This window comes from Pygoscelis adeliae, unplaced genomic scaffold (genome assembly GCF_000699105.1).
Source record: "Pygoscelis adeliae isolate BGI_AS28 unplaced genomic scaffold, ASM69910v1 Scaffold45, whole genome shotgun sequence".
NCBI lineage: Eukaryota > Metazoa > Chordata > Aves > Sphenisciformes > Spheniscidae > Pygoscelis > Pygoscelis adeliae.
This window is the reverse complement of record NW_008825114.1, coordinates 6,264,630-6,276,618: the sequence shown is the minus strand read 5'-3', so window position 1 is coordinate 6,276,618 and position 11,989 is coordinate 6,264,630. Positions and strand designations below refer to the sequence as shown.

General features: G+C 40.2%; 1 protein-coding gene across 2 annotated transcripts in view; it reads left to right on the top strand.

Annotated features, from left to right (window-relative positions):
* The window catches only part of SLC24A2 (solute carrier family 24 (sodium/potassium/calcium exchanger), member 2), a 126,308-nt gene that overhangs the window by 62,827 nt on the left and 51,492 nt on the right, over nucleotides 1-11,989 (top strand). For both annotated transcript variants that reach the window (XM_009328073.1, XM_009328074.1), the window contains exon 3: nucleotides 1,546-1,654. In XM_009328073.1, coding sequence (XP_009326348.1) covers nucleotides 1,546-1,654 — 109 coding nt within the window. The remainder of the gene's footprint in view (nucleotides 1-1,545; nucleotides 1,655-11,989) is intronic.

The following is an 11,989-nucleotide window of genomic DNA, read 5'->3' as shown; positions in this document are numbered from 1 at the left end:
ACGTCCGCGAACGGGTCAGCACCCAGCCGCTCGCTCAGTCGCGCCACCCCGGTGGGATCGGTGAGAGAATTGGAAGAGTAAAATTGAGAAAACTCGTGGGTGGAGATAAGAACAGTTTAATACTTGAAATAAAATAAAATAGTAATAATAATAAAAAAAGAATACACAAAGCAAGTGATGCACAATGCAATTGCTCACCACCCACCGACCGATGCCCAGCCAGTCTCCGAGCAGCGGCTCCCCCCGGCCAGCTTTCCCCAGTTTATGTGCTAAGCATGATATCACATGGTACGGAATATCCCCCTGGCCAGTTTGGGTCAGCTGTCCTGGCCGTGCCCCCTCCCAGCTTCTTGTGCACCTCCAGCCTTCTCAGTCGGTAGAGCATGGGAAGCTGAAAAGTCCTTGACTAGTGTAAGCACGACTTAGCAACAACTAAAACACCAGTGTGTTACCAACTTTACTGTCATCCTAAGTCCAAAACCCAGCACTGTACCAGCTACTAGGAAGAAATTAACTCTATCCCAGCCGAAACCAGGACAGGCACACATCTGTATTTTTCTAAATTACTGGGATTTCTTTCCCCCTCCTATGCTGCTATAGAATTTAAATAATTTATTTCCAAAGATAAAGCAGTGAATTAATTTTCTTGTTCAGTTTCTATAATTTTTCATTTAGTATTTGTATGACACCAAAGATTAATCCATGTACCATGTATTATTGCAAAATACTATTTTCTTCAGGGTTGTTTTTTCCCTATAATTGGATTTCAGGGTCTTGTTAGTCAGCAGTCTGTTGACTCTGATTATCTTTTTTATCGAAACAAGCAGACAGCCATCCACAAAGCAGTCTTACTCTATGGGATATATTAAATGCATCGATTATTGTACTAGACAATGGCATGGGGAAGAGAGCCTCAGAATAGGTTTTAAATTTCTGTAAAAGCGCATAAAAGATGCTTGTATGTTAGCTCCATTGCTGTAGGTGTCTGCTCTGCCTTACCACACTCACAATCTGTTTTTGCAATCAGTACTTGATGGATTGAATCAAAGCGAGGAATATGTTTCACTCTGACTGAGCTTTAGGATTCTGCCATTAAAAAAGGGTACTCTCTGCCCTTTTTCTCCATAATGTTGGTAATATGTATATTTGCAATGTACCAAGGCAATAAAAAGTAGAACTTACTTCAGGGATTCAACCACAAGGTTACACAAAGAAACAAATTATGAATTCTTCCTGTTGCAAGTATGAGGTTTTTATTTTCTTAATATTTTAAGAGTTTTCACAGAGAAGGATTCTTTTTCCCCCGCTTTTTTTCTGAGCCCTGGGAGACTAATGACTAATCTGATGATCCATCCCCTCCAGAGAAATTGTCTATACATATGGCAATGTTTAATACAGTGTATAGTTTAATATAATCTGCTATAGGTGATGGTTGAAAATGTTTCACTGTATAGTGAGATGTGAGATTAATTCATAGTGTTTCAGACCTGTTTCCACACAAAAACCAAAAAAACTCTAAATTCTTTCCCTTATTTTTCCACCTAGACCAAGCCACGGCTCCAGCGGGGAGGAAGCTCTGCATCTCTCCACAACAGTCTAATGAGGAACAGCATCTTCCAGCTCATGATTCACACACTGGACCCGCTTGCTGAAGGTATTCCTATTAATTGTTTTGGTTTTCTGTTACAAAAGCAAACAAATACTTTCCTTTTCCCTTCTCGCTATGGAACTATTTTTTGCATTTCTATCGCTTTCACCAGTCTTTTCTGAGTGTGTCTGAATTTTCTGAGAGAGTTTTGCACTCTTATGGCATGGTATACATACTCCCACCAAGACTTGCAACTTAGGAAATGTGTTCACTGTGGTGCTAACTAAAACTGATCACTTGGTTGATGCGTATCATAACTACTGTTTCGCTTTGCCTCTGGCTTCAGCAGCAATTTAAAAGTTACAAAAACTCTATCCTCTTGTACTTTTGTAGAGGGTATTTTTTTGTTTTCTTTCCTGGTTTTGATTTTAGTACATCAGAAAAAAAAGCCAAAATGGTGGGTAATTTGTCATATGGAATATAGAAAAGAATGAGACTCTGATGGTTTGACTTTGGGTGGTTTAACGCTGACGTTAGAAAAAACGCAACAAACATCCCTCTGTCTTATATGCCTGTTAACAGTTTGCTTGCTTTATCCAAGTGTGGTGTAAATTTTTTATTATTTGAGAAGTTGGCAGGAAGACCATGATTGCTTTGGTCTGAGAAGTTGTCAGGAAAACCATAATTGCTTTGCAATTGAGGGGTGATTTGAATCTCAGCTTCTGGTAGACTTCCAAAAAATTCAAGGCCAGGTGTTTATTTGGTGAATGTGTCTGTAGGACTTTTCTTGCTGTAGTAATAAATGTCTTGAGAGATAGCACTTGCGACGGAATTGTGAGGGACTAAAGAAACCTAAAATATTATTGACGGTGAGACTTTCCAGACTTCAGTGATCAAAAAGTATACGTAGCACTTCCTTGCATTTAAGTTCCTTTATGTTTCTCATTGCAACACTGCGTACAGCTTTTTAAATTGCTCTGTATCTCTTGGACAAGGCAAATCTACTTTTCCATTTCCCTCTTCAAAAGCTGAAGCTGACACTCATTTTTTCGACACAAAGGCAATTTTAGCCCTTGCAATCTCCACACCATTATTTCTACTCTGATCATGATTCACATCACTTCTCTCTTTGGTTAATGCTGCTCTATTCACTGCCAAAGTCTCCTGTTAGAGTGGAGTCTTCAACAGGCTGTGCCCAATCTATTCCCATTCAATGCCGAAAAAGGACATAAGAAATTTAATGAAGTTACACGTTTGGCTTCCTTTATTTGCATCACTACAGCAGGTGAGCAGGCTTTCTAACTGCTGCACCCAGTAAGTCTCATCTTTACACACCTGGTAGCCAAGCTTTTCACCCTGCTAGAAGAAAAGACTTCTAATCTCAATTTTTCACTTTTTAATGAAAAACTATAATCTTTCATTACAATCCTTTGCACTCCTCTTTTCCCTTAAAGCAAAGCTCCTGGGCTCTGGATGCATCTGTAGTATCTCAAATAGTGCTAACACAAACAAAAATAACAGTCATCTGAAGCAGTAAAGAGACTTCATCAAGTATTTTTTAAAAATAAGAGAGAACAGAAGCAGGTTGGGAAGAGCTCATTAGGAGGGACAGAACCTTTATGACAGATTGAAGACAACGAGGAAGTTAGAAATGTTGACTGGAGTTCAATTTGGACTTAATGAAGATTCAGAAATAAGATCAGCTCTCAGGTATTTTTCCATTGCTCAAGCTTATTTCACTTGATTCCTAGACATAGCTTGTTCAGCATTCAGACCTTTTCTCATTACTTTTCCCCTGTAGCAAGCTTGCATCATGTAGTGTGGTCCAGAGGCTTCCCCCTTCATGACAGTGCAGGAAAAAAGGGGTTTGAAATCTGAAACCCATCTTGGGAGACACAGAAGCCCAGCACTTTTGAAAATAAGGTATTATAATTAAGTTTATCAGGTAACTCAATGCTGTTCCTCATTATGTCAGTAAAACTCTTGAGTTCAATGTGGATTGATAGAGATGGTTGCAATGGATAAATCTTATTTAAATTACTCCAGTAAAATTTTCTTCAGGGTTTCTTTGCTCATAATGCTTTACTGTTTGGGTTTCTTCCTCTCCAAACTCTTGTATTTGTCCTGGAATTAATATTCTTCAGAAAATGGAATATAAAGGTCTTGTGGCCTTTAAATAAGTGCAAGGCAGTAACCACCTGTACGTTTCATTAAAACTGACACACTGAGTTAAAATTTACAAAGCGAAAAAAAATCTACCTACATTTGCAGAAAATACTGTATTGTAATGCACAACTTTCTTGAAGAAATGGAGAAGACACTGGAAAATAGCCTATGTATGTGCAGATGTCTAAGTTGGTGTTAATATTAAAGGAGCTAATATTTCAAACTTCCACTGACTTCACAAAATTCAAATTTTAACTAATGAGATCACAAAAGTGCCAATATAGGAGTGCAATTCAATAAATACTTTTGCATGTGGAACTCTGGGTTTTATTTTTTTTACAAATACACCCAGATGTGTATGAGAATTGTGAAAAAATCCACCCACTTTTCTGTCACACGTTATGGTCATTAACCTTTTCTGAGGCACCACCTCATTTGTAGGCAGACTTGGCTTTCAAGATCCTTTGCATTGCAGGCAGTTTGGAAGGCAGACACAGGGAGTATTGGATATCTCCACTGAACAGTCTTATTGTTTCCTAAGATTTTGAGCTTCTGAGTGTCCACATTCATTATTCTGATATATATTCAGATAATTCTGCAAACTTCCATAAAAGAGAAGGTATTTTAGTTTGATGTAAATACTTGTGGTTTAACCCCAGCCGGCAACTAAGCACCACACAGCCGCTCACTCACTCCCCCTGGTGGGATGGGGGAGAGAATCCAAAGGGTAAAAGTGAGAAAACTCTCGTGGGTTGAGATAAAGACAGTTTAAAAGGTAAAGCAAAAGCCATGCGCGCAAGCAAAACAAAACAAGGAATTCATTCACTGCTTCCCATGGGCAGGCAGGTGTTCAGCCATCTCCAGGAAAGCAGGGTTCCATCACGCGTAACAGTTACTTGGGAAGACAAATGCCATCACTCTGAATGTCCCCCTCTTCCTTCTTCTTCCCCCAGCTTTATATGCTGAGCGTGATGTCATATGGTGTGGACTATCCCTTTGGTCAGTTTGGGTCAGCTGTCCTGGCTGTGTCCCCTCCCAGCTTCTTGTGCACCCCCAGCCTACTCGCTGGTGGGGTGGTGTGAGAAGCAGAAAAGGCCTTGACTCTGTGTCAGCACTGCTCAGCAATAACAAAAACATCCCTGTATTATCAACACTGTTTTCAGCACAAATCCAAGACATAGCCCCATACCAGCTACTATGAAGAAAATTAACTCTACCCCAGCCAAAACCAGTACAATACTGTGGCTGACCAAGGTAGGTAATACTAGTTAACAAATTTGGATGGCATTGTACTTGAATGTTACATTCAATTCAGCAATATGTGTGATAACATATATGGGTACCTGCTGTATAGAATATTGAATATCTATTTGTCTCTGTATGAATTTTACCTACCAAACTCTCACCATATTCTTGTGTTTCAATCTTCCTGTGTATAATGAACATCAAACAATCAGCTGGTGCATCATGTTTACTTTAACAGACCTTTACTATGCTAGCTAAGTAATTTTTTAACCTGATAGCATTTCATTGTTAAGAATTAAAAGAAGGGATAGTATTTATCAGAAGCATCTGAGAAGTGCAGTCCTTTGCTCTATACACCCATCATTTGGGGGGATGTAGAAATGTAGAGGATTACCTGTTGCCTTCTCTGGCCCACATGGCTTTCTCCACTTCACATGCCCTTTTCCTACTACAAAAAAAACAGACATAATGAAGAAATAAACAAGTGATTCATGTTAGTTTTGAGTTTTGTGTAAGCAAAGGAAATTAGCTCTGTTGCATTCATGTAATGAAAGATGATTGACCTCTGAGGTCAAAGGATTTCTTCCAAATCATTTAGTGCGAGTATGGATCAGACTCAAAGGAATAGCAGAAAGAGGTTCTGAACATTTTTCTGTCCCATTTTAGTCAGCTTAGATCCCCTCAGTATTTCTGCCAGATGATGACTTAGATTAATAGGTCCAAAACATTGCATCATTAGCTGTATTTGTTGGATTTGCAGCAAAAGAACAGTATATGAGAACATTACAAAGTGCCATTCTCAAAGGAAAAAAATGTGAAAGGTGTAAATCAAAGCTGACACATACACAGGTACTTTGGCACTCCCTGCACTTGGGCATACTCCTTCTGTCCTCTTCCCCCTCTCATTCCCTCTTTCTGCATTTTGCTACTGTTTATTTCCTTTGCTTTTCCTCATACTGCATCTCTCTCATCTGCACGCACCTTCTTTCAGCCTCTTCCCATAGGATGGCTTCCTCAGCGCTTGCTCTCCTTCTGGACTGCTGAGTCCATCAGTCAAAGCACTTCCCAAGCAGACACCAGCAGCCCTGCAGCTGGCACAGCCAAGTGAACTGGATTTTCAATCTCTGGAAAAGCACTCGTAAAGTCTGGGAGCTCTGTGCTTGACTCTTCACAGCTTCCAGATCGAATGTTGCTGCTAGAAGTAAAATTTGTAGTTGTTACACTGCTGCTGGAAGGTCCAGCTTTTCTTTCTCTTTATGTCAATAATAAAGTTCACTGTTACATTCTCTTGAATAACTGCAAGGAAAATGGGGACATGAAAAGGCACACTGCTCTGTCATTTGGACCTGTGTGGGCTTTGCAAGGCTGGCAGAAAAGAAGTCCCATATAAGTCCTCTTGATAGCATAAGCAGTATAGAATGTATAAACAGGCTGTGTGACTATTAAAGATCAGCTTGACCTACACAGTTATTGTTACTTTAACATGCAACGTATTTATAGAAAACCAGCTCATCATAGTTACTCCTGAATAATTCATTTGTGAAGTCAGAACCAACCTCTACTTTAATTGAGAGCCTCTTAAAAATGCACTTGATTGTAAGTAGGAAAACATTAAATGAGAGAGAAATGACCTTAAGAAGTTTTTACTTTCCACAAAATGTAGATAAACAGAGCAATCCTGATACACGATTACACACTTGTGAACCTGTCCTTCCTTTTCCCTTTCCACACAAATGTGGTTTTGCCATGGCTTGTGCCTGTCTTGTGAAAGCCAGCTTGTAAACTCTCTGGAATCAGTGGGCTTGGAAAGTGTTCAGCCCACCTCTGACAGATGGGCAACATCTGAGATCAGTGGGAGGTGCTGGATGTTTGGCACTTTGCATTCAGGCAGGTGTGCGGCCATGCTGTGGATTTAACAGTCTAAGACAAGGAAGGCTTCTCCTCTTCAAAATCTTGGTCTCAGCATAAAGCTTCTAAGAAGATAAGAGTTCAGCCACTCTAACAAGTGAATGTGTAAGGTATTAGTTAATGGGATGTGAACTTTACATTACAGTTGAAACCTCATCGTTCATTAAAAATATAAATATCTGTATGACATTAGTTTTTTGTTTGCTTTTATCTTATTACAGAAATAATGACCTTGGTACAGATCATTTCCTGAGGATTAAGATTAACGACTGCCTGTGCATCAGGCTTTCATCAACTCCCAGCCAGTCATTAATCCCCAGGAAATCCTGTACCATATTTGCTTCTGCTTAAGTGCTGGTCTGGCAATCCTTTATTCACTGAGTAGTGAGCTGGACTGTTCATAACAGCATGTGAATAAGGATGAATAAGGATGTGAATCAGACCTGCTGTGTTGGTCAGGCCCTAATCCAAAACCCAAGCAACTCGAACACAAATCATGGCAATCATTGATCATTTGTGGCTTTTTTTCTTCTGAGTCCTATACCTCAGATACCTTTGTCCTAGCTTTGAAACAGACATTCCTGGGTTATGAAAGTGTAGGATTTACAAAGATCTCTTTACATTTTTTAATAGAAGATGGCTGTTTTGCAGTGGGAGAAGGGGAAGGAAAAGCATGGAAAGTATTTTGTATGACAGTGTCTGCCGTGAATAGTAAGCCTACATTCTCCCTACAAGCTGTAGGTTACTTTAAAGAGTGATTCCTTCAGGACTGTGGAGGAAGGTTTTCCTCTCTGGAGGTTCCTACCAGTACTCTGTTGAAAAGGCAGGATAGTGGTGATGAAGTGAGGATTCAGAGCACCAGTGCAACCTGAAGCTACCTTGCTTTTCTTGCACAGCTTTAGTAGGGTACAGGAAGAATGAGATCTTTTCCTTATCATGCCACCCCTTTTCTGTCTGCTGATAAGGTGCCACAGGCCAACAAAACATCTTCCACAAAGGAGGATTTAGTGAGATGCTGACTCCCTCGCTCCCGTGTGACAAGGATATAACTCATATGCAAATGGCATCCTCTGCATGAAAATGAGTGTGATACAAATCTCTGTCATGTCTCAGTCCCCAGTCAGAAGTAGGTATCTTTGGCAATTCTCCCCTATTCCCATCTCTAGTCTTATTTCCAAAGTGGAAAACTACAGGATGTGTTTCTGCAGAAAAGTTGTTGTGTATCTTATATGCTTTACTTTTTTTTAAACATAAATATGGTGCATGTTATTGACGAGAGTAGTAACCTTCTGTTACAGAAAGCTGAGCTGACAATTCTGTTACTTCCTTCACCGAAAGCAGAAAAATATGGTACTGTCACTGTCTGCTCTAACAAAGGAAAAACAGAAACCTGCATTCATGCTTCTTAGGAAAATAAAGAATGATGTGATCCTCAAAGTTTTTGACATAGTAGTGAATTATTTACAATTGCTCACTAGATCCTGTTGTGTTCCTAGATACTGATCTTAAGAATTTCCCAGCTTTTCTGTTCACCTCAAACTATTTTGCTGAATTTGCTGCTGTTACTTGTGTTCTTTTCTGAAATGTCACGAAAAATTTCAGCTTACCCCAAAGACAGCTGACAAAGGTTGGGTAACCATCACCTGCCTGGTCACTCAGCAGGCTCCCAGCTTTGGTCTCATTTTGCAAAATCGTTGTGCTCTTGTTCTTCCTTTGGCCATCATGCTGCACCATCATGTCTGTGCTCACTCCCATTGGGAACCTTTTTCGGCTGAAGCTGTTTATTTGTTATATCCTTAAAGAAGTAAGGCCAGGCAGCTCAGCTTACACCAACTCGTGGGTAATGCTCAGCTCCTGCATTGCTGAAGTAACCTGAGCACTTCCACTTTCCTCAGTTCCAGTGTGTGGATGCTGCAGGACTTCAATGCACTTCCTAGCACCATGCCAGAGATGAAAGAAATAATTCTTCCGTGGCTTATAAGCACAACAGCATTTTATCTAACACGAGGAAATATGCAAACCTAGACAAAATTAATAAAAATAATTTTGTACACTATTAACTATCTCTGCTCTAGATCATTCATCAATCTTGAGTGTCATTTAGGCATACCCGTGAGCTTGCAAAGGAGCTCAGCATCCTTCTTCTTGCACACTTGTTGTTACCCAGCTTGTAACAGTTCTTGCTTCCTCTTCTGTCCCACCAGGGAAAAACAGCCCTCTGAGCAGGGCACTCAGATCATTTTGGCTTTCTCCTCTGCTGAAGGCTGAAATGTTTGCAAGAGACTTCTGCCAGAGAAGATGGGGGCTCCCTGCCAGGCTCACATACAAATTAATAGCTGTTAGTTATAATCTAGTGTCTTCCCTTTATCTCCATGCCATGGTATCTCAGTTTGATATGAAGATAGGAAACCAATAAAAAGGGCGATTAGGCTTACTTTCAGAATGGAGTGTCATGTCTTACAAAGGTAGATACTCATACCCTCTTTACGCAGTTAGCTTTCATAGAATTGTGGGTTTTTTTCATGTAGGTTGGAAGGGACCTCTTGTATTACAGAATTCAGCTAGTCCAACCGCCTGCTCAAGCAGGATCAGCTAGAGCAAGTTGCCCAGGACTGTGTCCAGTCATGTTTTGAATATCTCCACAAATGGAGACTCGACGATCTTTTTGGGAAACCCATTCCAGTGTTTGACCATCATCACAGTAAAAGGTGTTTTCTTGTGTCCTCATGGCATTTTCTGGTTTTTAATTTGTGCCCATTGACTCTCCCCCTGTCAATGAGCGCTTCTGAGAAGAGTCTCATTCCCTCTTCTTCTTTCCCTCCCATCAGGTATTTATACATCTGGGTAAGATCTCCCTGAGCCTTCTCTCCTCCAGGCTGAACAGTCCAAGCTCTCTCAGACTCTCCTCATATGCGAGATGCTCCAGCCCCTTGTGGCCTTTGTGGCCCAGTGCTGGACTTGCTCTGGTATGTCTACAACTCTTACAGTTGTAGACGTGTATCTTACAACAATGATCTTATAACAAGCGAGCCCAGGACTGGACCCAGCACCCAGATATGTCTCACCAGCATGGGATGGAGGGAAAGTATCACCTCCCTAAACCTATTGGCAATGCTATGCCTAATGGAGCCAAGGATGCTGTTAGCTGCCTTGGTATTTCTCATCTCTCATCTTGGCGGAGATGGTATTTTAGATAGCCCTGTTAATATCTGTCAGAAAGTTGAGAGAGAGAGAAATTAAATAGCTGTTTCCTGCAGTATTACTTAATGATTTCAAAGCCAAAAATGGATAGCAGTTGAATTTACAAACTTTCATGTAGCACACAGAAGATATAAATGTCATTGTAACAGCTGTGGAACCTGAGCTGTCTATGGAGATGTGTGCCTTTGGCATAAAGAAAATGGTATCTTAGGCTAACGAAGAGAATTTTATTATGAAGTTTTGGTTCAGTTGATTTATCTAAATGTCAATCACAAAGGTATATCTACAACTGAAGAAGCAGACTTTTTACTGAGTGAGTTTATTTAGCATACATGCAGGGACGACTTCATTCTTGTCATATTTTGGGGATGTCAGTCTTGCTTTTTCTAAAGACAGTGGCTGTACTTCCATGACTGTAGGGTGAGCAGGCTTGCAACTTTTATCCTATCCACAGAATGTGTCTATAGTTAGTGACATGTATGAAAAACTGGGTATGTTTTTGTTACACATAACTTAGGGTGCAAAGAAACCCTTACAAATTTCTCTCAGAATGGGCAGTTCAATTGCAAAATGTAGCTCTTTCTTGTGATGCTTTCAAACTCTGCAGCAATAAATGTCAGGTCTGCGTAACTTCAGATGGTCCCAAAATACAGAGAGAAGGCAGCACTCATTGCTAGTTTCACTGATAGAATTTCTAGCTACTTAAAAATTGAAGAACAGGTCTCCCTTTAAAATCAGTATTGCTCTTTGTAGGCAGCAAATTTTAAATAATGGAATTTTTCTGATGCCTTTTTTAAATTTATTTTTCAAAATCTGAAACTTAATCCTTGTGTTTGTTTTGTGGTAAATGTTAGTTTTCACACCGATTTATTTCTGCATATCATGTTTTATTCTTTTAACTAGAATCTATTCAAGCTGCTCACTGCAGGCAAAATTCTTGTCTCTCATCTCCATGATATTTTCTAGTGATGCCCTGTTCTTCAGACAGCATATTCTTCTTGGGATTCCCTACAGAGTGTGCAAGGAAGACATGAATATTTAAATACAAGCTTGATCCCAGAGCAGGGTACAGCTGTCCTGACTATGCATTTCCATGCTTAATGGCTTTAGCTTCATTTTAAGTTTCTTCCTAACTGAATTTCCTTGTTAAAAATGTTAACAACAAAGAACATCAATAATTTATAAACCTGTACAGATCAGGGAATAATAGTAGCTATGAGGGACTTTCTATTGAAGCTGAAAGTGGAAGATTTCCTTTAGTGCAGTTTGCACATGGCATATGACTTCATCCTCCACAGGCTGGTTGGATTTTATGACTGGATAGTGAGAGGAATGTTTGCTGCCCTTGCATTATTGTTCTTGGACATACTGAAAACCGGAACTGCTGGAATTTATTGCAGTTGGAGTTGTACGTGTCCAGTACCCCGCAGTGCCTGGCCCCGCAGACACTCGATGAAATCCTGACCCCATCAGAATCAGTGGTAAAGCTCCCAATATCATCAGTAGGATGAGGTTTTCACTTCTACATCTTGGAATTGCCATTTTCGTGAACATTTGAAAATTCTTCAAAGATAAATACCCCCTTCAAAGTCAATGGGAATTGTGTTTGATCCAGGCAGGGTAATTCTGTTATGTATTTTCATAGAATCATAGAAACATAGAATCATTAAGGTTGGAAGAGACCTCCAAGATCATCGAGTCCAACCGTCAACCCAACACCACCATGCCCACTAAACCGTGTCCCTAAGCGCCTCATCTACCCGTCTTTTAAATACTTCCAGGGATGGTGACTCAACCACTTCCCTGGGCAGTCTCTTCCAATGTTTCACCACTCTTTCAGTAAAGACATTTTTCCTCACATCCAATCTAAACCTCCCCTGG